The 26,599-nt window shown below is 35.8% G+C and overlaps 2 protein-coding genes across 2 annotated transcripts; both read left to right on the top strand.

Annotated features, from left to right (window-relative positions):
• The first annotated feature begins 587 nt into the window (after positions 1-587).
• Positions 588-10,599, top strand: si:dkeyp-121d2.7 (zinc finger protein 483). Its single transcript, XM_056472349.1, has 5 exons — positions 588-1,270; positions 1,436-1,557; positions 5,160-5,256; positions 6,067-6,308; positions 9,465-10,599. Exons 1-5 carry the CDS (start codon positions 973-975, stop codon positions 10,095-10,097), a joined length of 1,392 nt encoding a protein of 463 aa, XP_056328324.1. The 5' UTR covers positions 588-972; the 3' UTR covers positions 10,098-10,599.
• A 9,289-nt stretch (positions 10,600-19,888) lies between these two features.
• scocb (short coiled-coil protein b) lies at positions 19,889-26,069 on the top strand. Its single transcript, XM_056472847.1, has 4 exons — positions 19,889-19,962; positions 20,360-20,462; positions 21,050-21,130; positions 23,642-26,069. Exons 2-4 carry the CDS (start codon positions 20,444-20,446, stop codon positions 23,782-23,784), a joined length of 243 nt encoding a protein of 80 aa, XP_056328822.1. The 5' UTR covers positions 19,889-19,962; positions 20,360-20,443; the 3' UTR covers positions 23,785-26,069.
• The last annotated feature ends 530 nt before the right edge of the window (positions 26,070-26,599 follow it).

Below are 26,599 nucleotides of genomic sequence, written 5' to 3'. Positions count from 1 at the left end.
TGCCAGTAAACAATCAAAACAATTAAATGACTCAACTTACAGTTTATTTATTAAGTAACTGTTTTATTAACGGTTATTTATTTACTGTAAATGATTATAAATTAATGTTTTTTTTAATTGCTTTGGTATCAATTTATTTTGATGGTCCCTTTAACGCATTTTTTTAAATTTAAGTATGGGGGTTTCCCAGTATGGGGGTTGCAGCTAGAAGGGCATTCGCTGTGTAAAACATATACTGGATAAGTTGGCGGTTCATTCCACAGTGGCAACCCCTGATGAATTAAGGGACTAAGCAGAAGGAAAATGGATGAATATTTTTAGTGTAGCACATTTTAGTTATGCAGCTCAAAGTGATTTACAAGAAGCATCACAACAGCTATGTGAAGTAGACTTCACATGACAACAACAAACAAAAGTTATTATTTAGCTGACATTATAGTACTTTTTGTATTATATTCATCAGTATTTGCATTTAAACCAAACCCCATGCTAACCAGATAAAACCTTGACAGTTATGTAGGAGTAATTACGGTAGCTCCTGCGCATGCGCAGAACGCGACATCCGGAAATAATATTGTAGGCGAGAATTAAAACCTCTTGAGTTGAGAGGGGTGGTCGCGACTCGGTGGAATTGTGATAACACATAAACGCCTGCAAAACATCAGCGAGGATATTTTCTAATCTACAGCCACATTTGCGAGATCACCTGCAATGGAATTTGATCATTTAAAGGCTCGCTTTGTGTGATCTTAAAGACAGCGGACAGAAGAACGGGGCTTTACTCCACTGGCTGAGCGCTACAAAGTTGGGTGACAGTCGTTAATGTCGGATTATTTGTGTATATTATACTTGCTGTAATAGTGTAGTGCACATATTAAATATGAAGTCTAACCATCGCTGATATATATGGCGTAAAAACGGGAATTTCGTTAGTCATAACTTTATTTATCATACGTGAATAGTTGTCAAACCATGGCGGAGTCGGTTAAAACCTTCCAAGCGCACCTGACCGCGGTTATGGACAGTCTGGTCCGCGCGTCAGTGTGCGAGATCACCAAACTCTTCCAGGACACAGTCAACGACTACCTGGTGGAAATCTCTCTGAACAGAAAAGAGAACGAAGCTCTTAAATTGAGACTGAGGTTGACTGAGAATAAACTGAGAAATGAGCGCAAATACGGCATGGGCTGGGCGGCCGGTCGGCGCTCGGCGGGGCTGCTCGGCGCGGAGGACACCGCCGTGCGTAAAGCGCGCAAAGCGGATCTCCAAAGTAAGATCCAGCGGGTGATGCTGCTGTTTTATCGAGAACCATCATGGCGACCTGCTCCTCAGTTCTCATGTTTTTTTCTCCTTCCTCTCCTCCTCCTTTTGCATTCCTCCCTCCCTCTCCTGTTCTCCTCTCCTCTCCTTCTTCCCCCTCCCGTCTGTTTCTCAGGAGGCAAGCCGGGGGGAGCGTGGGAGGAGCGGGCTGGAGGAGGGTTTCGTGCCCGTCTGAACACTGGAGGAGGAGAGGATGAGGAGGAGGAGATGAAGGAGGTGGCCAGCATTAAAGAGGAGGTGAGTAGCCAATCAGATGGGAGGAAACATCTGCAAGGAGTAGAGGAGACAGAGAGAGGGCCACAGACTGGTGAAGAAACATCGACCAAACAGTGCTTCAAAGTAGATTTAGATGGATGCAAAACTACTCCGAAGGTCATCACTGAAAAAAAATCATTGGGTTTACTAAATGTTTTTTAAGTTAAGTGGTTGCAAACTATTTATTTATATCGGCTGAATTTAAACTAAATAAATGTCTTCAACTTAATTTGTTTAAATTCAGCCCATATAAATTGTTTGCAACCACCTACCATAAAAAACCATAGTAAATCCATTTTTTTTCAGTGTACGCAGTCACACCTCCGTTTCCCCCATCTACACTGATACAGAGTACCAGCATTTTAAAATGAAAACAACCTCTTTAGCATTTTCAAAACTCTTTGTTTTCGGCGGCACGAAAACTCCAGGGTGGTGGGGACAGAATGCCCAACTGCAGCAAAAGTGATCCATTTTAAAACTAAAACATATTAGTGTAAACAGGGCCTGAGACTGTGTTTTCTTCAAGAACAGAGATGTCCAAACTAGGGCCCGTGGGCCAGAGTTGGCCTATGGTAAGCTTTAATTTGGCCCACCATCTCATCTGAAAAGAGTATGATGGGATCATTGAGGAGAATCCCTTTTAAATAGATTTATTCATTTTCTTTTAGGCATAGTTCCTTTATTAATTTGGGGTCGCCACAGCAGAATGAACCGCCAACTTATCCAGCATATGTTCTACGCAGCGGATGCCCTTCCATCACTGGAAAACATCCACTCATTCACACACATACACTACGGACAATATAGCTTACCCAATTCACCTATACCACATGTTTTTGGACTTGTGGGGGAAACCGGAGCACCCGGAGGAAACCCACGCCAACATGGGGAGAATATGCAAACTCCACACAGTAACCTGTAATGTAATCTAATGTAACCTTTTCATCTTTTATCGTTTTAAAGCAAACTGAAATTAAGCGTTTCAATTAAATGTTGTCAATGAATCAGCTTTTTAATAATGTAAATACTGTCTCTCAACGAATAGAGGACAATGCACATAACACCACGAGCTAATCCATGCTGTAACTTGACTTGTGTTGCTATTTGACATTGAACTCCATTGTGTAATAAATGGGATTGTTTTTGTTTTTACTGCAATAAGTTAAATTATATATATATATATATATATATATATATATATATATATATATATATATATATATATATATATATATATATATAATATTTTCAATTATACTGCATTAGTTCATATAAAGCAAAGTTTTCTAGTTTTTAATATTAGGAAAATAAATTAGGAAATTACCCAATGGAAATGTAATGTAACAGTTTGCTATTTACCTTCGGCCCACAACCCTCAGTCTGGTTTTTAGGCCTTCATAAGAAAAAGTTTGGCCACCCCTGTTCTAGAAGATAACTTCTTATTTAGGCGGTCATATGTTCGGATAACATTAAACTCAGTATTCTCCAACAATACTTTTCTTAAAGTGAACTATATACAGTTGATGTCCAATTATTTGCCCTACTGTGAATTTTTTTAAATATATATTTCTCTATTGATGTTTAACAAAGCAAATTTCCAGAGTACTATATATGAGCAATATCACACTCATAGCAGTGCGATATCGCTGTATATCAGCACTAGTGGGAGGCCTACGTTGGCATGAGGCCACTGCCCGAGTGCCTTAGTGTCCCACCAGTGCTGATATACAGCCACATCACACTGCTACGAGTGTGATATTGCGTTCATACAGTTATACAGTTTATAACAGTTCGACTGCATAGTCGTGTATATAAAAGAGAAATTCAAACACGTAGAGTCTAAAAACTCTTTTGTATTAGGAACTACTTTCTTTCGCCATTCATTCACATCTACAGCTGATATCAGAACAGCAGAAGCTATTAATAATTCACCAACATCGTTTTAGAGCTAGTGTTTGAATGATTCTCTAGAGTAATGTCTAAAGTGAAGACAAAACAGGTGATTTTGCTCACATTTTAAGATTATAAGGCTGAACGGCATGAAATGCCATCAGTCTACAGAGATTTCTCCTTACAGTATTACAGCCTACAGTATTTCTCTGTTGCAATCGGGAGATCACAATAATCAACCCTGGAAAAAAAGCAGATAAGGAAAAACACTAAACACATGCGGGCATTTCTTCTTTCTTTCTGCCAACACAACACACATCTACACTACAATCATATGGTATAAATACAGCACTACAGCATACAAAAGAGAGATCGACTTAGAATATCACTTACCTGTTTAATAATGATTTGATCAGCTGTAGTTACACTGTTTTAATCTTATAAGGGCTTATTATGCGGTCCTGATGCCATCTTGTGGATAGATAACGTCAACTGTCTTTGGTCAGCTCAGTAAGACAGGCTAATGGGCGACGTGATGCCTCTCAGAAATTATAAATATTTTAAAATAGGCACTATCCTTATAAATAAACTGCATAGTTGCAATCTAAACAACTACATTCTATACTCAAAAAGCCTCAAAAGTACATTATGTTGTCCAACAACAGCAATATTTGTCAAACTGTAGAGAGTCCTCAGCTTGTTGTTGTATGTGGGCGGAGTAATATACAAGGGTGAAGGGGCTGCTGGACCAGTGCTGTTATTACAGAATATCACACGGCTATCAGCCAATCAGAATTAAGTACCAGACAGAACTGTTTTATATATATTTTGGAGAATGTCTCATATATTTTTAGTTTTCTTTAGCTCTTTTGTATTAGGAACTACTTTCTTCCGCCATTCATTTAGATCTGCAGCTGATTTCAGAACAGCAGAAACCGTTACTAATTCACCAACGTCACTTTAGAGCTAGTGTTTGAATGATTCTCTAGCGTAATGTCTAAAATGACAACAAAACAGCTGATTTTGCTCCCATTTTAAGATCATAAGGCTGAATCATATCTTTTGGAGAATGTCTTCTATATTTTAGTTTAGCTGTAATAAAAGCAGTTTTAATTTTTAAAACTATTTTAAGATCAGTATTATTAGCCCCCTTTAGAAATATATTATTTTTTCGATATTGCATTTTTTTTCACACAGATAACATTAGTCCTGTGTTGAATCTGCCACTATGCTGACACACAGGCATTTGTAGCTCCGCCCTCTATTGAAAAAGAGCACAGAAGCGACAGTCACCAAAACTCCACAATTAGATTAAAGCCTAAAAGGGGCAGATTTAAAGAGTTATAAAACATTATTTGTGTGGTATTTTGAGCTGAAACTTCACACACACACTCTAGAGACATCAGAGACTACATCTTGTTCAAATGGGCATAATAGGTCTCCTTTAACACCATATTTACATCTACATTTGATGTTATTTTAATATGTAGGAAAGCACCTGACAGGCTAACCCAAAACTCCTTCATTGCATAGCAAGTTTAAATAGATAATAAATGAGCAGCTTGTACGTAAATCAAGGTTACTCCTTAAATGGTTAATATCTGCTTGAAAGCAATGCATTGTTTTCGGCGAAGGGAATTTCTCACACCTTGCTCACTCCGCATGTTTCTGCTTCTGTGGGCTGATGGATAAAGGTGGAGGGTTACAGATCGGACTCCCTGAGGCTGTTGCAGGAGGCTCTGCAGATGAACCCGAGTGAAAGCACTGCTCCCTCCTCCAGTCCCACCCACGGTGAGCACTGCAACGCTTTGTTCAGCTAAACAGCTATTCATTTGCTTTTCTTCTGATTGCAGGCATGAACAAGAATGCTTTGTTAAATTAGTTTCACTTCACATTTCAATAAAAATAAAAAGGTGATTTTTTTTTTTTTGCAATGCATATGTTGTCCAAAATCAGTCTATTGATCTATCTATGCTGTTTGAATTAACAGCCAAAATAATCAATAAAACAATATCAAAATGTCTCTACATTTTCATTTTTGGGTGAACTACCCCTTTAAGATCTTGATGATTTTCACAACAGTCCTTAAAGTCTGCATGAACCGGAAGCTGCGACTGTTTTTTTTAGTATTGTGACGCAGCTCCTAGAGAAACTGAATATTAAATGAGAAACAGTGGGCGTGGCTTGTTTTGTTCTACCGTGAGCTGGTTGGCTGTAGTAAAGTAGGCATTTCATTCGGAAAGCTCTGGAAAAGGGTTTGGGGAGAGTTATTACAACCTAACAGACTCCTCCTCCTGCTCACTGTTTCAGTTTGTTGTCAAAACTGACCGCTGGAGGGGTGTGGTTAAGTATGTAAGCCACACCCCCAATACCTCAGACAGACCTAATCTGAGGATTTAACTGAAAACAAACAGGAAGTGCATTTTCAGATTTCAATTAAAGATTACAAGGGGCAAACTATTTAGTTTTTCTTAATAACATGCACAGGCGAATTGTTCACTGCAAAACTAGCAATGTGAGCTAACAAAATCAATATGTCTACTTTTGATTTCATGTGTACTTTAATGTGAAAGTGATTAGTGTATCTGTTTGTGTGTGCAGGAGAAATGGGCCCTGGCTCTGCCGCTCCTGAATCCTCTGTTGCTGAACGGTGGGAAAATAAAGCGGCCCATTCAGAGCAGCCCCTGAGCGGAGGAGACGAGCTGAGCGGACTGGAGACGGCTCTTAAAGCGGAGCGTGAGCGGGAAGAGGCAGAGTCCGGCCTGGGCAGCCCATCGCAAGAGCCGTGCGGATCTGAAAGCGTGGCTTTTATAGGACTAGATGGTTTGTGCAGCTCTCAACAGGTAGGGATGGGCGATATGGGCTTAAAAATGTATCACAATAATTTTTGGTATTTATTGCGATAACGATATTAATGACAACATTTATATGTATAAGCTGAGAGAAAGTTAAAGCCCTGTATCTTTAGAGAAGAGTATTAATTATAAGTATTTCCCAAATGATGTTTAACAGAGGAAGGAAATTTTCACAGTATTTACTATAATATTTTTTCTTCTGGAGAAAGTCTTATTTCGGCTAAAATAAAAGCAGTTTTGAATTTTTATGGTCAAAATTATTAGCTCTCGTAAGCAATATTTCTTTCCATTGTCTATATCACAGGTGTCAAAGCTTCCTGAAGGGCTGCAGCCCTAATTAAACACAGCTGACCAAACTAATTGAGTCCTTCAGGCTTGTTTAAAACCTACAGGTAAGCAGGGTTGAAGCTAAACTGTGCAGGGCTGTGGCCGTCCAGGAACTGGCTTTTCACACTTGTGGTCTACAGAATAAACCACTGTTATACAATGACTTGCCTACTTACCCTAACTTGCCTAATTAACCTTATTAAGCTAAAGTGACATTTAAAGGCTTAACTAGGTTAATTAGGCAAGTTAGGGTAATTAGACAAGTCATTGTATAATAGGGGTGGGAATCACTGATTAATTCACGATACGATAATATCATGATATTTTTCCCCCAAATATTGCAATATCAGCGATTATATTCAGGAAATCACTGAAGGCATATATCATGTTATCATAATGATAATAGTAAATGATAATAATGACAAAAAATACTAATTTGTGCATCTCCTTACCTCCGTATGCAGCCATGCTGCTCTGGGAAATTTTCTTACCCGTTGGTTTCGAGTGTGGTCCTGAAAAATCTCAGTTTCGAGGGCTACATTTGAAACCAGAAGTTTACATACACTGTATAAAAAGGCACATAACCGTTTAAAAAAGTAGATGTTAATGTGACTAAACGTTTTCTCTTTTAGGTAAGTCAGGATTGTCAAATGTGTTTCTGTTCTGCTTAATAGCAGAATAATGAGATAGATTATTTGAGAAATTGTTATAACTTTTCTTGAAAGTCAAGTTTACATACAATAAGGTTATTAAGCCTCTGAAAAAGCTCAGATGATGATGTCAAGGTTTTGGAAGTTTCTGATTGGCTAATTGACAACATTTGACACAACTGTAGAATAGTATTTAAGGAAAACCTCAAACACACTGCTTCCTTGTGTGACAACATGGGAAAATCAACAAGCCAGAATCAACAAAAAAGCCAGATTACAATGAGCTAAATTACACTGGGAAAAAGACTCATTTTTGGAGACATGTCCTGTGGTCTGATGGAACTAAGATTGAACTGTTTGGCCATAATGACCAGTGTTACATTTGGAGGACAAAGGGGAAAGCTTACAAGCCTAGGAACACCATCCCAACTGTGAAGTATGGGGGCGGCAGCATCATGTTGTGGGGCTGGTTTGCTGCAGGAGGGACTGGTCCGCTTCACAGCATAGATGGCATCATGAAGAAAGAACATCATGTAGAAATACTGAAGCAACATCTCAAGATATCAGCCTGGAAATTAAACTTGGCTACAAATGGGTTTTCTAAACAGACCATGACCCTAAGCATACTGCCAAATTAGTTCAAATGTGCTTTAAGGACAACAGAGTGAATGTTTTGGAGTGGCCATCACAAAGCCCTGATCTCAATTTTATAGAAACATTGTGGGCAGAGTTGAAAAAGCTTGTGCGAGCAAGACAGCCTACAAATCTGACTCGGTTACACCAATTCTATCAGGAGGAATGGGCCAAAATTCCTTCAAACTATTGTGAGAAGCTTGTGGAAGTATACCCAAAACATTTGACCAAAGTTATAGAGTTTAAAAGCAAAGTTAAAACAATACCAAGGAAATGTATGTAAACGTTTGACTGTCTAGAAATGAATAAAAAATTCTCAAAAAAATATATTCTGGCATTTAGCAAATGTAAATCATTTAGGTAATCCTAACAGACCTGAAATAGTAAACGTTTAGTATGATTTACCATCAGACATTTTTATTTTATAAATGGTTATGTTCCTTTTTTTAGAGTGTATGTAAACTTCTGGTTTCAACTGTATCTAGCGCTTCCCCTTAGCCCTACGCCTTTAAGCTAAAGAGAATTGGGACCCCCAGACCCCTTCACATGAACGCACAAAATGAGGGGCAGGGGTAAAGGGAAGGGCTATGGTGTAGAATTGGGATTGGGCCTAAGTGACGCCACTACCATTCACAGAGCTGGTGTCTAGCCGATGAAAGTAAATCCATATGATGGCGAGAATGGCGAATTCTTCTTCGTGTTTTACGGGGGTCGAAAAACAAACTTTTTGGTGAGTTACTGCCACCTCTCGCTCTGGTCAGTGACGTCACCAATCAATCATTGGGCTGACACGAGGAACTTGCTTAATGGAAAGATGACTGTAGTTTTCTGTAAACTTAAGACACTTATCACAACTTAACCAACTTATTTTATGATGTATTTTATCATGGCCAGAAATATCATGATATATCGGCGTATCGATATTTTGTCCCACCACTATTGTATAACAGTGGTTTGTTCTGTAGACTATCAAAACAAATATAATGCTTAAGGGGGCTAATAATATTGACCTTAAAATAGTTCTTAAAAAATGTTAAAACTGCTTTAATTCTAGCCGAAATAAAACAAATAAGACTTTCTCCAGAAGAAAAAATATTATAGGAAATACTATGGAATAAAATCACTGTCATAAATATTTCTTGTGTAAATAAAATTCAAGCATCTGTAACCATAAAAACGTAAAGGAAAACGAAACGTACTCATAATTTTACGAGGGTTCGATTCCAAAATCTGCGTTTATAACAGACACAGATACAACATTTTCTTTGTCTGTTTGTATATGACTGATGGGTGTACTTTACAAACACGAAATAGTTTCACCACGGACACGACGACCTAATTACGAGTACGTTTCGTTTCCCTTTACGTTTTCATAATTACAGATGCGTAAATTTTATTTACACACAAAATATTTATGACAGCGATTTTATGCCATAAATACTGTGGAAAAACTCCTTGCTCTGTTAAACATCATTTGGGGAATATTTGAAAATGAAATAATAATTCTCACTCTATCTTCGATCCCTATCAACAGGCTATGTCCTCCTCATCACATAGTCGAGACCCTGTAGAACTACAACTCCCATCAGCCCCTGCGACCAAAGAAGAAGGCGAGGAGTCAGGAGCGGAGAGCACAGACATGATGCACTTCTGTGTGCGCTGCGGCAGTGGTTTCACATCGTCATCCGACCTCATCAAACACTCGTGTCCCGCGGCTGAAGAGCGTCCCTATCAGTGCTCCGTCTGCGGGAGAGCGTTCGGTCACGCCTGGAGCCTCAAGAGCCACGAATGCGTCCAGACGGGAGATCAGCCGCACCACTGCGAACTCTGCGGGAAACGCTTCACACACTCGCGATCACTAGAGCGCCATCAGCTGGTGCACACAGGTGAGCGTCCGCACAGGTGCCCGCAGTGTGGACGCAGCTTCAGCCGGCTGGGGAATCTGGAGAGACACCAGCGCATACACACGGGGGAGCGGCCGTACGAGTGCGAGGCTTGTGGGAAACGCTTTAGTCGTGTGGAGTATCTGAAACGCCACCAGCACATCCATATTGGAGACGCGATGCTGAAACACACGCTGCAAAACACACAGCACTGCGATCAGTGCAACCAGACGTTCAGCGATAACGAGCAGCTCAAGCAGCATCAGTGTGTGTTTAATGCTTAAAGGGGCAGTTCACACAAAACTGAATACTCATTTACTCATTCTTCACTGGTTCTAAACATGTTTGAGTTTCTTTCTAATGTCGAATGCAAAAGAAGATATTTTGAAGAATGTTGGAAATCTGTAATTAATGACTTCGTTTTTGTTTTACCTTCTATGGAAGTCAATAACTCACCCTCAAATTATCAAGAATTCAAGTTATATTTGCTTTTTAGCAGACCTGGGATTGGACTTTTGTCCACTGTAAAGGTCATTAAACATTAGACACTTCCTCTGAGACCATACATGGCACAGGTTTAAAGGGATAGTTCACCCTAAAATGATAATTCTGTCATTATTTACTCGTCCTCCCATTAGTACATCCATATTCTCATCTTTCTAAACCCCTTCACTGTTTCTAAACATGTTTGAGTTTCTTTCTATTGTTGAATTCAAAAGAAGATATTTTGAAGAATGTTGGAAATCTGTAATTAATGACTTAGTTTTTGTTTTTCCTACTATGGAAGTCAATTACTCGCCCTCAAATTATCAAGGATTCAAGTTATATTTGCTTTTTAGCAGACCTGGAATTGGACTTTTGTTCACTATAAAGGTCATTAAACATTAGACACTTCCTCTGAGACTATACAGGGCACAGGTTTAAAGGGATAGTTCACCCTAAAATGATAATTCTGTCATTATTTACTCATCCTCGCATTAGCACATCCATATTCTCATCTTTCTAAACCCCTTTACTGGTTCTAAACATGTTTGAGTTTCTTTCTACAGTCGAATGCAAAAGAAGATATTTTGAAGAATGTTGGAAATCTGTAATTAATTACTTTTTTTGTTTTACCTACTATGGAAGTCAATTACTCACCCTCAAATTATCAAGGATTCAAGTTACATTTGCTTTTTAGCAGACCTGGAATTGGACTTTTGTCCACTGCAAAGGTCATTAAACATTAGACACTTCCTCTAAGACCATCGATGGCACAGGTTTAAAGGGATAGTTCACCCTAAAATGATAATTCTGTCATTATTTACTCGTCCTCCCATTAGTACATCCATATTCTCATCTTTCTAAACTCCTTCACTGTTTCTAAACATGTTTGAGTTTCTTTCTTCTGTTGAATGCAAAAGAAGATATTTTGAAGAATGTTGGAATTCTGTTATTATTGACTTTAGTATTTTTTTTTTCTTTTACAATGTAAGTCAATGGTTACCGGTTTTCAGCATTTTTCAAAATCTCTTCTTTATGAGTTTCCTTTTTCTTTAAAATCACAAAAGCTTTGGAAGCACTTGAGGGAGAGTAAATAGTGAGCAAATGTAATATTATGGGTGAGCTATGCCTATAATGCTATAGTGTATATAGTGTTTATGAGAATCTTCCCTGTAAATGTATAGATCACTGAAATATATGTAATATTTTTTTGTTTTTTGGTTTGGTAAATAACTCACCCTCACGTCATCAATAATTTAGTTGTTTTAGCAGAATTTTAGCCTCCTGGTACCCACAATTGAACTTGTCCACTGTAGAGGATGTTATATTTGATATTTTTATTCCTCTGAGACTATACATGGCACAGGTTTAAAGGGATAGTTCACCTTAAAATGAAAATTCTATCATCATTTACTATTTCTTTCTTCTGTTTAACACTAAAGAAGATATTTCGAAGAATGCTAGAAATCTGTAATTATTGATTTAGTATTTGTTTTTGTTTTTTTACTATGGAAGTCAATTTTTATAAATATCATCTTTTGTGATTTTAAAGAAAAAGGAACCTCATAAAGGTTTTGAACTAGTAAATAGTGAGTAAATTTTGATTTTAGGGTGAACTATCCCTTTAATCTTACGTATAGAGTTCATGAGAATCTTGCCTTTAAAGGGACAATCACTGAAATATATAAATATGTCTGTCATCATTTACTCGCCCTTCACTTGTTCAAATCTATTTGAGTTTCTTCTGTTAAGTGCAAAAGAAGATATTTTGAAGAATGTTGGAAATCTGTAATTTTTGACTTAGCATTTGTCTTTTTTTACTATGGAAGTCAATGGTTATTCTCAAAATCTCTTCTATTGTGATTAAAAAAAGAAAAGGAAACTTATAAATGTTTAGATCTAGTAATGGGTGCATTTTTCAAAATATCTTCTTTATGAGTTTACTTTTTCTTTAAAATCCCAAAATGTTTGGAAGCACTTGAGGGAGCGTAAATAATGAGCAAATGTAATATGGGTGAGCTATCCCTATAATGCCACAGACACGGTATATATAGTGTTCATGAGAATCTTGCCTTTACAGGGATAGATCACTGAAAAATATATACTGTCATCATTTACTCGCCCTCCACTTGTTCAAATCTATTTGAGTTTCTTCTGTTGAATGCAAAAAAAGATATTTTGAAGAACGTTGGAACTTTGTAATTATTGACTTTGTATTTGTTTTGTTTTTTACAATGGAAGTCAATGGTTACCGGTTTCATAATTTATCTAAATATCTTCTTTTGTGTTAAACAGAAAAGGGAAACTCATAAAGGTTTGGAAATAGTAAAAGGGGAGTAAATTTACATTTTGGGGTGAACTATCCCTTTAATCATATATATATATATATATATATATATATATATATATATATATATATATATATATATATATATATATAGATTGCCTTTAAAAGAATAGATCACTCAAGTCATTTACTCGCCCTCCGCTTGTTCAAACCTGTTTGAGTTTCTTTCTTCTGTTGAATAAAAAAAGATATTTTGAAGAATGTCGTAATTCTGTAATTATTAACCGTTTTGAGCATTTTTCAAAATATCTTCTTTATGAGTTTACATTTTCTTTTTTCTTTAAAATCACAAAAGGTTGGAAGGCACTTGAGAGAGAGTAAATAGTGAGCAAATGTAATTATTTGTGTGAACTGTCCCTATAATGTCACTTTTGTTTATGAGAATCTTGCCTTTACAAGGAAAGATCACTGAGATAAATATATCTGTCTGACCTTAAAATGATTTTAAAAGATTAAAAACTGCTTTTATTCAAGCTGAAATAAAACAAATAAGACTTTCTCCAGAAGAAAAAATATTACAGGAAATACTGTGAAAAACAACTCGCTCTGTTAAACATCATTTGGGAAATAATTGAAAAAGAGCCGTCATCATTTACTCGCCCTCCACTTGTTCAAATCTGTCTAAGTTTTCTTTCTTCTGTTGAATGCAAAAGAAGATATTTTGAAGAATGTTGGAACTTTGTAATTATTGATTTATTTTTTTTACTTTGAAGGTCAATGGTTACCTGTTTTCAGCATTTTTCAAAATATCTTCTTTTGTGTTAAACAGAAAAGGGAAACTCATAAAGGTTTGGAAATAGTAAAAGGGGAGTACATTTACATTTTGGGGTGAACTATCCCTTTTATCTTATATATAGATTCTTGCCTTTGAAAGAATAGATCACTGAAATATGTCATTATTTACTCGCCCACCACTTATTCAAACCGGTTTGAATTTCTTCTGTTGAAATGCAAAAGAAGATATTTTGAAGAATGTTGGAATTCTGTAACTATTGACTTAGTATTTGTTATTTTACAATGCAAGTCAATGATTACCGGTTTTCAGCATTTTTCAAAATATCTTCTTCATGAGTTTCCTTTTGGAAGTACTTGAGGGAGAGTAAATAGTGAGTAAATGTAATATTATGGGTGAGCTATCCCTATAATGTCACATTATATATTGTGTTTATGAGAATCTTGCCTTTAAAGGGATAGATCACTGAAATATATATATAAATACATCTGTCATCATTTACTCGCTCTCCGCTTGTTAAATCCTGTTTGAGTCTCTTTCTTCTGTTGAATGCAAAAGAAGACATTTTGAAGAATGTTGCAACCCTGTAATTATTGACTTTGTATTTGTATTTTTACTATGGAAGTCAATGGTTACTGGTTTTCAGCATTTTTCAAATGATCTTTTAACAGAAAAGGGAATCTCTTAAAGGTTTGGAACAAGTAAATGGTGAGTAAATGTTCATTTTTGGGTGAACTATCCCTTTAATCTTATATCCTTTACAGGGATAGATCACTGAAATATAAATCATTTTCTTTTGGGAAATTACTCGCCCTCAAGTCATGTTTTTTTGTTTCTTTAGCAGACCCAAGATTGGACTTTTGTATACTGTAAAGGTCATTAAATGTTAGACACTTCCTCTGAGACCATACATGGCACAGGTTTAAAGGGACAGTTCACCCTAAAATGATAATTCTGTCATTATTTACTCATTCTTCACTTGACACAAACCTGTTTGAGTTTTTTCTTCTTCTGTTAAATAAGAAAAGAAGTTATTTTGAATAATGTTGGAAACCTGTAACTATTGACTTCCATAGTATTAGTTTTTCCTGCTATGAAAGTTAATGGTTACAGGTTTTCAGCTTTCTTCAAAATTGTTTTGTGTTTAACAGAAGAAAGAAACTCATCTTGAGCGAGAGTAAATAGTCAGTCAATTTTCATTTTGCTTAAGAAGGCTAATATTGACCTTAAAATGGTTTTAAAAGATTAAAAACTGCTTTTATTCTAGCTGAAATAAAACAAATAAGACTTTCTCCAGAAGAAAAAATATTATAGGAAATACTGTGAAAATTTCCTGAATCTGTTAAACATCATTTGGGAAAGATTTGAAAAAGAAAATAAATTCATATAAATTCAATCGTGTTAGTAAGAGAGAGAGAGAGAGAGAGAGGGCAGTATATTGAACACCTCAGTCCGGATTTCAGCAATGTATAAATACAGATATCTCTATTTTACATGTCAGACTACTTATAACAGTCTGTTTGTTTTTTGTTGAAAATTATATTTATAGAAGCTTGTTGATTCCTCTAACACCGGGGTCACCAAAGTTGTTCCTGGAGGGCCGATGTCCTGCAGATTTTAGCTCCAACCCTAATCAAACACACCTGAACAAGCTAATCAAGGTCTTACTAGGTGTACTAGAAACACCCAGGCAGGTGTGTTGAGGCAAGTTGGAGCTAAACCCTGGAGGGACACCGGCCCTGCAGGACCGAAATTGGTGACCCCTGTTCTAATACATTGTCTCAAGTATTTTTCTCCTCTTATACAACTCATGTGTTGTTTTTACTCAGAACTGAAGTTCAATACTCGTTGTGCTGATGGTAATTCAAATATTTAATTTTCATGTTATTCATATTGAAAAATATGGTAAATGTGAATAAATCCCATCCAAATGCACACACCTGCACACCTCGTCTTATTATAAATCATATCTACATTTAAAAGATAAATTAAGAAGTGAATGGAGCTGGAAGAGAACTGAACTATTTGACTCTTGAATTTTTTGTTGAATTTATTTATTTATTCCAGAATTCATTAATTTTCCTTAAGCTCAGTCCCTTTATTCATCAGGGGTCGCCACAGTGCAATGAACCAATAATATCCAGCTGCAGGACCGCACAACCACACACGTTTCAGGCACACAGCACACACGATCTAGGCAAACCATATCTGGTTACGGCAGATGTTAATGTTATTAACGTCTTCTCGAACCTCGTCATCAATATATTTATATATATTGGTAATAAATATTGTACACAATAAACAATAGTGTTTACTATTTCACAAATATTGCGATCGAGACGGGCGAATGGGGAGTGTTGTGTCCGATCGCCATTCAATATAATAGACTGAAGAGTTTATCAGTCATCATAGATGATCAGTCATTACTATCTGAAAGAGTCAATACAGCAGATACTCGTTTGCTGGCCTCGCTGAACGATCTAAATTGGACAGGTTTAATTTATATAATGGATTCACTTATAATGAAGGAAATAATAGCAAGTTAATATAGGCAAGAATACATCTTTATATGTAATAAAAATCTTTTACATGTAATAAATGTGTAACACTATATTTTACTCAAGCGATTTAATAGTATTTATTTGCTTAATTTTCTAATGACTTTTTATTAATGATTTCCCATATTAAATACTACGGTAATTTATAGTAAGTAAAATATTGTTTTTAAACCATAAATTACTGGTAATTAGTGGTAATTATAGATGCAACAAATACAGTAATGCAAACAAATTAACTGTTAATAACTAATTAAAATAATATATATATATATATATATATATCACAGTTTAGTAAAAGATAGTTTATAATCAGTTAAAATAAAATAATATATATAAACTATATTATAAATTGTTTAAATGATTAACTATAGTAATTCATTTTAATGTGACACATTATTGTTTGCTTTTTATATACAAAGTGATTTTAACCAAGTATGATAATATTAAGATCCTGAATGAGTTTATTACACTTAATCCTACAATTAGACGGTTTATTATGTTTTCTTTGTGTATGTGGACACGTGAATAAAGTCATAAGTGTTTTAACTTATTATTTTCATTTACATAATTTGAGTTCAGAAACTGCAGAGATGTTAAAATGATCGTTACGATATAATAATACTATGACTGAAATGGGAAACCATATTTGTGAAATTCAATAGGCGATAATGCTCCTAAGGAGTAAGTTAGTTCCTATATATGTTTTGCCTAGATCGTGTGCTAGATTGTGTGTGCCTGAAACGTGTGTGGTCCAATGAACCGCCAACTGATCCAGCAAATGTTTTACACAGCGGATGCCATTCCAGCTGCAACCCAGTACTGGAAAACGCCCATACACACTCATACACTACGGCCAATTTAGTTTACTCAATTCCCCTATAGCGCATGTGTTTGGACTGTGGGGGAAACCGGAGCCCCCAGAGGAAACCCACGCCAACATGTGGAGAACATGCAAACTCCACACTGAAACGCTAACTGACTCAGCTGGGACTTGAACCGGCGACTTTCTTGCTTTGAGGTGACAGCGCTAACCACTGAGCCACCATGTCGCCCCTATTCCAGAATTATTTACTTTAATTAATTTACCAGAGATAAATGGCGGTCAACGCTCTATGAAATATGCTTTGCCATTTATTTATTCAACAGATAAACGTTAACATTGATTGACTGAGCGTTCAGATCGCTTCAATGAATTAACTGAACCAGTTTACAGCAGATCTTGGATCAGTTTTTATTGAAAGAAATGAACTGTTAGTGGTTAGCCCTGTTGCATTACAGCAAGAAGGTCGCTGGTTCGACCCAAGCTGGGCCAGTTGGCATTTGTGGAGTTTGCATGTTCTCCCCATGTTGGCATGGGTTTTCGTCCTGGTGCTCCGGTTTCCCCCACAGCCCAAACACATGCGCTATAGGGGAATTGAGTAAACTAAATTGTCCGTAGTGTATGGGTGTGTATGTTTCTCAGTACTGGCATTCGCTGTGTAAAACATGCTGGATAAGTTGGCGGTTCATTCCGCTGTGGCGACCCCTGATAAAATAAAGGGACTAAGCCAAAGGAAAATGAATGAATCAATGAATATTTTTCCCAGGATTTTCTTTCCTTATGTGCCCTTCATTTTATTTTCCATGGTTTTGTTGTTGTTCTTGTTGTTGTTTTAAATAAATGCTTGAAAAACTGTCAATAATGCGTATTATTTAGAGATACAGTCATAGAAATACACATGAACTCAATATATATCAGAAAAGCATTTAAATATGATGATTTAAAATATATATATCTCTGTATATTACTTCAGGAGCCTTTTTTTGGTTTCTTAATTTTTATATTAGCTAGAAAATAAAGTGATAAAAAACTAAACACTCACATATGCAAACAATAAAACTATTACAAGAGAAAAACAGGGAGAAAATTACTTAAATATAATAAATGAGAATGACATTAAGTGACAATGATATACAGTTAAAGTCAAAATTATTAGCCACCCCCCCAGATATTTTTAGCAGATGTTAGGAGAGCAGATGTTTTCAGCACATTTCTAAACATAATAGTTTTAATAACTCATTTCTAATAACTGATTTATTTTATCTTTGCTTTAATGACAGTAAATAATATTCAAGAGTTCACACTTAGCTCATGATTTATACATAGCTTGTTTGGCGTGCTGTCCCGGGAGAAAGCCCTGAGCTCAAGGGATACTCGAGCCCAGGGCTCCCTCCTTTCACAGGGAGAGGGGAGACTCAGATCGACCTGAGCTCAAACTCCCCCGCTGCTGAGTCCAAGGTGAACTTAGACATTAGAAAAAAGATTTAGGCTTATTTTATCTATAATATAGAGCACATTTGGATGGTGGGAGGAAACCGGGGAACCCGGGGGAAACCTATGCAGACACGAGGAGAACATGCAAACTCCGCACAGAAACGCCAGATAGCCCAGTGAAGACCCAACGACATTGGTATTCTTGCTGTGAGGCAACAGTGCTAGTCACTGGGCCACCGTGCCGCCCATTCTGGATAAAGGTGGAAGAAGGGGAGGAGGGGGGTTTCTTCCAGACGAAGATAGTTGTAGAAAGGAAATGATGATATATATATAGTGACTTGAGATCCTTTGATTGGAGGATCATGATTAGCTAATGTGGACCAGCTGGGTCAATCATGAGCACATGCTCCTCTCGAAATTAGTTTCATATTAAACTTCACTTCTTCAAGACACTTCTATACAGCTTAAAGTGACATTTAAAGGCTTAACTAGGTTAATTAGGTTAACTAGGCAGGTTAGGGTAGTTAAGCAAGCTATTGTATAATGATGGTTTGTTCTGTAGACTATCGAGAAAACAATATAGTTTAAAGGGGCTAATAATATTGACCTTAAAATGGTGTAAAAAAATTTAAAACTGCTTTTATTCTAGCCGAAATAAAACAAATAAGACTTTCTCCAGAAGAAAAAATATTATCAGACATACTGTGAAAATTTCCTTGCTCTGTTGAACATCATTTGGCAAATATTTAAAAAAGAAAAAAAAAATCAAAGGTGGGCTAATAATTCTGACTTCAACTGTGTATCAGGAAAGCATTTAAACACGGGAATGAAAAATATGTATTTCTGTATATTATTTTAGGAGGTTTTTTTTAGGTTTCTTAATTCTTAAATTCATTCATTCATTTTCTATTTGCCTTAGTCCCTTTTAATTAATAATCTTTATTAATCTAGGGTCACCACAGCGGAATGAACCGCCAACTTATCCAGCATATGTTTTTACACACTGGACGCCCTTCCAGCTGCAACCCATCACTGAGAAACACCCAAACACACTCATTCACACACATACACTACAGACAATTTAGCTTACCCAATTCATCTATAGCGCATGTTTTTGGACTAGTGGGGGAAACCAGAGCACCCAGAGGAAACCCACGCCAACATAGGGAGAACATGCAAACTCCACACAAAAATGCCAACTACCAAACTGGTGCTCAAACCAGTGCCCTTCTTGCTGTGAGGCGATTGTGCTACCCACTGCGCCACCGTGCAGCCCCTAATTCTTATATTAGTTAGAAATAAAGCCATAAAAAGCTAACAATACAATAAAAGTATTACGATAAAATGTGATCATATAAAAATAATAAATGAGGTTGACATGACATGGTATAAGGAAAGCACCTAAATATAGATATTTAAAAATATGTGTATTATTTCAGTATTATTTTAAGGTTTCTTTATTTCTTTATCTTTAATTTAAGATATAAAGATTTTATTTTAATTTAAAAAAAGGAATTTATCATCAAATTTTTGTTTGCGAATTAAAAAAAAAGACTTTATATTTTTTAAAGTTCTAGTGTGCTTCAGATGTAAAATTTTGGTACTAATATTATAATATAAAATTATGTATTTTAGATCAAAGGAAAGTACAGCACTGGCCTAATTTCTTTCCGCGATCTGAAGGGTTAACGCGTAATCCATGACGTCACTCTCCAGAAGGCATCGCTCCGGTGGCGCATCATCACTTCAGCCGGTCTAATTTCGCATTTTAAAGGTTTGGGTGTTATTTCCATGATTTATTTATATATTACAGATTTTATAGTATGTGTATATAATCAAGCGAAGGGCACGACTTTGAGCGGAGACTATAACAACGGCTAATGTTTGGTTTGTTTACCTCATCAGCTGTGTGTCCGCTAACTCCAGCTAGCCGCAGCAATTTAAACATATCATTAAATATTGAACTCTTTTGCGATTTATTGTGTATTTTGACTTAGGTCATCTATAAGATTATATCATGTTATTTTAATATACTATATTCAATGTAGTTCAGCTATACGTCATGTAACTGTTAGCTGCTTATTCAGACTCTTAGCGCCTAGCATTGCAGCATCTTTGCGTTTAGACATGATAATAATACTGAACGCTTCTTTGCTAACTGTTATTCCCAGTTTCCATCAGGCCTTGGAGCTCATATTGAAGTGTCCACTCGAGCCGCAGCCCTGCATTTCACAACACAAGACGAGTATTTCACCATGAACTCCGACATGGATGGTGAGACATGGGTGGATTCATCTTTATAGTACATTTACAAGCATGCACTGTAGGGAATATGATGTTGTGTTTATATTCAGAATAAGTATTTTGTTTAAATTTGAACTTGGATATTCTGATTCTGAATGGTTTTGTATTTCACTCATACTTTGATATTTCATTTGCGTTTTGCTTGCATTTAAAATGCTTATATAGAATAACCTTATCACTGCAATAACCTTTTATTAACAAATAACGCTTATGCTGCATTAAATGTACAAATATAAACTGCACAAAAGTTATTTTAAGTATAATATATGAGCATTTGGTACAAATGCATGTTGTACACAGACAATACACACTGCAATTTAAAAATAAAGCTAATAAAAACTACAGCAGTATTTCTGTGGTTTTATAAAGCAAAAGTACCAATTAATTTCCAAATGTTTAAAAAACATAATTGTTTATTAATATATTATAACAATATAACAACAATATTCTATTTTCCACTTGTATTATTTATTTATTTTTTCCAATAACTCCTTGTTTGATCAAAAAAATAAATAAATAAAATAAAATCCAATAATAATTCTATGTTTATCTTCCAGGTGACATAGAAAATCAAGTGGAGTTGGAGGAGAAGACCAGACTCATAAACCAGGTCCTCGAATTGCAAAATACTCTTGAGGGTGAGAGACCAACACCACCGTTTTTACATTATGTAAAATAATATATGTAATAGCAAATAATAATAGCAAATCTGTGACATTTCTGTTTATCATTTTAATATGTACAGCATCCGGATATTTTATAAGAGCACTTATTGATTTAGAATTTTTGGTGTAAATGCACTACTTACAGAACAAAATGGTGTACAGTAGTGCATAATAGGTCTGCACAATATATCACAAAATTATTGTTATCGTGAAAATAGCAAATGCAATGTCCATATCACTGAGAAGAGCAATAAATAATCTATAAATGTTTTCTCATGCATAGATTTTATCCAAATCTTATACTAACGCTGAGAGACAAGAGAGGAAAATGACAACAGGCATTAACAATCAGCATATCCGCCGATGTTTCAGACATTTGTGGTATCCTGAAGTCTAAATGTTAGCACCTTGACAATGTTTTTTTAATTTAATTAGCTTAGAGAAATATCCATGTCCTGTTTATTTTAGATCATGACATAGATTTTTAGATCATTTTAGATCATGACATATATATATATATATATATATATATATAGTAAGAAATACTGTTATCGGAACACTGAACAACAATATCGCATATCACATATTTTTCCAGTATTCTGCAGCCCTAGTGCATAAACCTTCACTGTGCTTATAGCTGTGATTTTGCAAATACAGGGGTCTTCAACACTTGGTGACCACAGAACCTGTGTTATGGTGCATAGATATAATTTTGGCAATAATAATAAATAATAATCATATGCCCTGAAGACATTTTGTAAATATCCTACTGCTAATACATTAAAACACTTGATTAGTAATATGCATTGCTAATTAATATATATATATATATATATATATATATATATATATATATATATATATATATATATATATATATATATATATATATATAGACCTCTTTTCTTGTAATTTAGCATTTTCTATCGGGCTCCTATTATAATATAATTAGGTTCAGAAGTTTCATTTTATATGTAATGAAAAGGTTTTTAGCTAGTAAATAAAAATTTTTATCTTTCAAAAATGTCACTTTAGACAATTCTTTGGTTTTTAACCAAGGTAAATTTTCTTTTGCGTCAACCAGCTAAATCCAGCTATTGGGACAAGAAAAAGTAATTAGCTGAAAAATCACTAAAGATGCCATTAGAAATCATTTTACCAAACATTAAACACAAACACAAACCACCTAAAATTAAAAATACACAAATCTGTCAAGTAGTGGCGGTTCATTCCGCTGTGGTGACCCCTGGTAAACCATGGACAAAGCAGAAGGAAAATGAATGAATAAAATCTGTCAATTAAGTGCATTAATCAATAACATTAAAACTGACATTAATTAAATCTTAACAATCTGTTGTCATTTCTGATATTTGGGATTTAGATTTAATGTAAGTAGAACATTGTAAATATTGTAAGCTAAGTTTGGTAGATTCAATTAATGTAGTGTAAAAACATTATAAAAACATCAATATCCGTGCATTGTCCATTAATATAAAAAGCTTATCAGATGTATAGATATTATGAAGTAATACAAATAATGTGTAGTTTTATACATTATATTTATCTTTTAAAAAATAGCTTACATTAGCAAATAAAACACAAGGTCTACTGGGCAAAAAGTGGATGTCTTTCAGACACTTTGAGAAGCTGTCATTCCTTCATTCATTCATTCCTTCATTCATTCTCACTATACTCAAGGTCTTGATCTCTTTTTGGTCTCTTGTTTATCCTCATAGTATCCATGTGGGATAAAAGAACAGCATCTTAACTTTGTCTTTTATAAAACAGTGTTGTCGTTTAATGTATAGTAAACTGCATGCTACACTTCTGACTGTACAGTGTGTTTTCTTTTAATGCAAAGAGTTTTGAGGTATGGGACATTTTCATTTGCCATCCACTGACAGTCAGACAGGCTCATGCAGTTCATCAAACTCTGTCTTTTAAAATCGAAATGGAAAGCGGAATAAAACAGTCTCCTCATAAAAGCTGCCGTATCAGCGCGCTGCTGCTTTGAAAACACAATTTGCTGCTTTTTTCCCACAATTTCTGTTTAACAGAGAGAGGATTTTAACACATTTCTAATCATAATAGTTTTAATAACTCATTTATAATCACTGATTTCTTTTATCTTTGCCATGATGACAGTAAATAATATTTGACTAGATATTCTTCAACTTAGGTTAATTAGGTTAACTAGACAGGTTAGGGTAATAATGCAAGTTATTGCATAACAATGGTTTGTTTTGTAAATCATTTTGACCTTATACTGGTTTTAAAAAAATTGAAAACTGCTTTTATTCTAGCCGAAATAAAACAAATAAGACTTTCTCCAGAAGAAAATATATTATCAGACATACTGTGAAAATTTCCTTGCTCTGTTAAACATCATTTGGGAAATATTTAAAAAAAGAAAAGAAATTCAAAGGGGGTTTAATAATTCAGACAACTGTGTGTATATAAGTATTTTCTGTGTTGTTTCGGTAGATCTCTCAGCTCGTGTGGACGCAGTAAAAGAAGAAAATCTGAAGCTGAAATCAGAGAATCAGGTTCTGGGGCAATACATCGAAAACCTGATGTCGGCATCAAGTGTGTTTCAGACCACCGACTCAAAGAGCAAGCGGAAGTAAGGGAGTGTTTCTCTCTCCAGACCCCACAGTAGACCACAACCCTGCAGATCAACCCTCATTAGCAGATCAGTTAACGCTCATTTAAGGTCTTTGCACACTCAAGTCCCAAATTTTCATTTGCGTCTTTTAAATTCAAATCCGAAAATGTCTGAGGATGTCCGTGGCTCAGTTTGATGCTTTGCTAGAGATACTGGAACCACTTAAAAAGAAGACCACCGATTTCTGTCAACCAATTGATCCTGAACAGAGACTGCAGTTTGTCTATGCTGCGGAGACGCAGACAGACACACACGCACGTACACCAAAGCTTGCCGACAAACTACCATACAATAAACCACAGAAAACTTCTCTTTTATTAGTTATTTCTATTCATGGTGGCCCTGAATTGTCAAAACCAGGCTGATCTCATGAGGAAACATAACTATTTTACATTTTGTCAATTTGGTGGCTAACTCATACGAGTTCAGTCGTTCCAAAATGTACACTTTTAAAAAGGAGGCGTGGCATCCAACCCCACCCCTTAACCCAACAATGGGAGAATATGCAAATTATACTAAACTATATAAATGAGATTGCACGAATTCATATAAATAAGCCACTAAATCTAAAAGTTACTTCTAAAAATCGAGTTGTCAAAACACCTCTCAAAAATATCTTTTCGGAAGTGAAAATGGAAAATAAATCAAACCTGATTTGATTATTATTATTTTTTTTGACGGATGAAAGTTTTTGCGTCAAACGTTGCGTCAAGGCATTGCGCCAAACGTTGCGTCAAGGCATTGCGCCAAACGTTGCGTCAAGGCATTGCATCAAACGTTGCGTCAAGGCATTGCGTCAAACGTTGCGTCAAGGCATTGCGTCAAACGTTGCGTCAAGGCATTGCGTCAAACGTTGCGTCAAGGCATTGCGTCAAACGTTGCGTCAAGGCATTGCGTCAAACGTTGCGTCAAGGCATTGCGTCAAACGTTGCGTCAAGGCATTGCGTCAAACGTTGCGTCAAGGCATTGCGTCAAACGTTGCGTCAAGGCATTGCGTCAAACGTTGCGTCAAGGCATTGCGTCAAACGTTGCGTCAAGGCATTGCGTCAAACGTTGTGTTTAACGTGCAAAAAATATGGACGAAAATTTCAGATTCAGTGTGCAATAATCTTAAGGTCATTGCACACTGAAGTTCGTAATTTTCGTATGTGTTTTGTATGTTTTTTCCGTATTCATATCTGAAAAATTTGGCACATACACAAACCTTGATATTAAGTCAGATGCGTATTAATATAAGAAAAAAAGCAAAACATTTCAGAGTGAATTCAAGCAGCGATGCTTTGTTTTCCTCTCTCTTCTTCAAAATAGAAAATGAAAGAGGAAATACTGTGAAAGGCAAAGATTATTTCAGGAAATCAGTGAAATTTCACTTGTGATACTGCAGCGACACAATGAATCTTGAACTAAGACTGCCATTACGTCGAAGGTTTGGGACACACACACAGCTATCTTTATGGGGACTTCCCATAGACATAATAATGTTTATACTGTACCAGAAAAATATACCCACAATGTCACAATATACTGGTATTGCTATACTTGTGGGGACATTTGGTATGCAATTTAAGAAATACAAGGTACACACACTTTATTAGCTCATAAAGTGTTCTGGGTATTGGCTTTTGCTTGTCCGGTGGCTCTGAACTGTGAAAACACCTCCTAAAATGTTTTTTTCGGATGTGAAAATTCTTAATGACGGACGAAAGTTTCGGAGGCAGTGTGCAATAACCTTTACACTAGGATACAAATGATCCCTGTGCCACTAAAATGGTAAATGTTTACATTAATTTATCAGTATTTATGTTCTTTACATTTCGTTTTTTAACATCTATGTTGCTAAAATAAGTTTTTAAACGTATTAAGATGGTTAATTAAGATTTGTTTCATGTCGTTTATGTTCATATGATATTCCTATTCATTTGTACCATTTGAAATTGTTTTGTCTTGCTAAAGAAACAAATAATGTAATATGTGTTTTCTATTTTGGGGTACAGTTGTGTGTGCATGACAGGTGCTCTCTCCCACTGAGCTGTTTGTCTGTAATCAGCACTGATATACTTCAGTTGAGAGGAGAAGAAACGAAAAACATTTCAGGGAATGAATTTAAGACCCTTTTCTTGGTGCTATCAACAGAAGGGAGTTCTCTGGCATGCATTACATCTGTACCTTCATCAGTTTGTATGTGTAGAATCTTACCATTGTGTGGCATTGCAGATGCCTGTTTTAATTAAAACAAACATGATTTGCTTTGCTGTGAGTCCTTTGTTTAGCTTCTTTAGATCCCTGTGGTGGTTTGCTTCATCTGGGATTCAGTTCTACACTAAACCAGGCCCGTACCAAGCCTAGTGAAAGGTGGGGGGGGTTCTTTTTCTCTAAAAGTGGACCTTTTTTTGCATTTGTTCCCTACATTTTGTATTTGATTAAGAAGTTTAAATACAGCATTTAGCTGATATTGTATGAATTATTTTGTCCTGGATTAGCTTGTCCTCTGGAGTCATGTGCATGCATTTCACAAAAATAATGACTGTTTTGTCAAGTTGCTTATTAAGATCATGTGCAAATATTGTCAGTCCAAACACACTACATGTTTTCATTTTTATGGGGAATTCTCCTAGAGACCTCCTTTATATCCGATCAGAATAAATCAAGTGACCATTGTAAACAGCCTCAAAAACACACACCTGACTGGATTAGCGCCGTCATGCTTTTTGCTGTGAAGTGACAGCTGATGGCTGAGGACTCTGCTTGGTAGTGAAGCCTTCATCGGACAGTTTTCA

The sequence above is a fragment of the Danio aesculapii genome, chromosome 14 (assembly GCF_903798145.1).
Source record: "Danio aesculapii chromosome 14, fDanAes4.1, whole genome shotgun sequence".
NCBI classification, from domain to species: domain Eukaryota; kingdom Metazoa; phylum Chordata; class Actinopteri; order Cypriniformes; family Danionidae; genus Danio; species Danio aesculapii.
The sequence above is the reverse complement of the archived record's forward strand: the minus strand, read 5'-3'. Positions and strand labels throughout refer to the sequence as shown.

Bases quoted from the DNA above. Each gene is read 5' to 3' on its own strand.
- si:dkeyp-121d2.7 (XM_056472349.1), top strand. From the start codon at position 973: ATGGCGGAGTCGGTTAAAACCTTCCAAGCGCACCTGACCGCGGTTATG. The intron at 1,271-1,435 runs GTAAGATCCAGC...TCTGTTTCTCAG, and splicing joins GCGCAAAGCGGATCTCCAAA to GAGGCAAGCCGGGGGGAGCG. The intron at 6,309-9,464 runs GTAGGGATGGGC...CCCTATCAACAG, and splicing joins GTTTGTGCAGCTCTCAACAG to GCTATGTCCTCCTCATCACA.
- scocb (XM_056472847.1), top strand. The intron at 21,131-23,641 runs GTGAGAGACCAA...TTGTTTCGGTAG, and splicing joins ATTGCAAAATACTCTTGAGG to ATCTCTCAGCTCGTGTGGAC.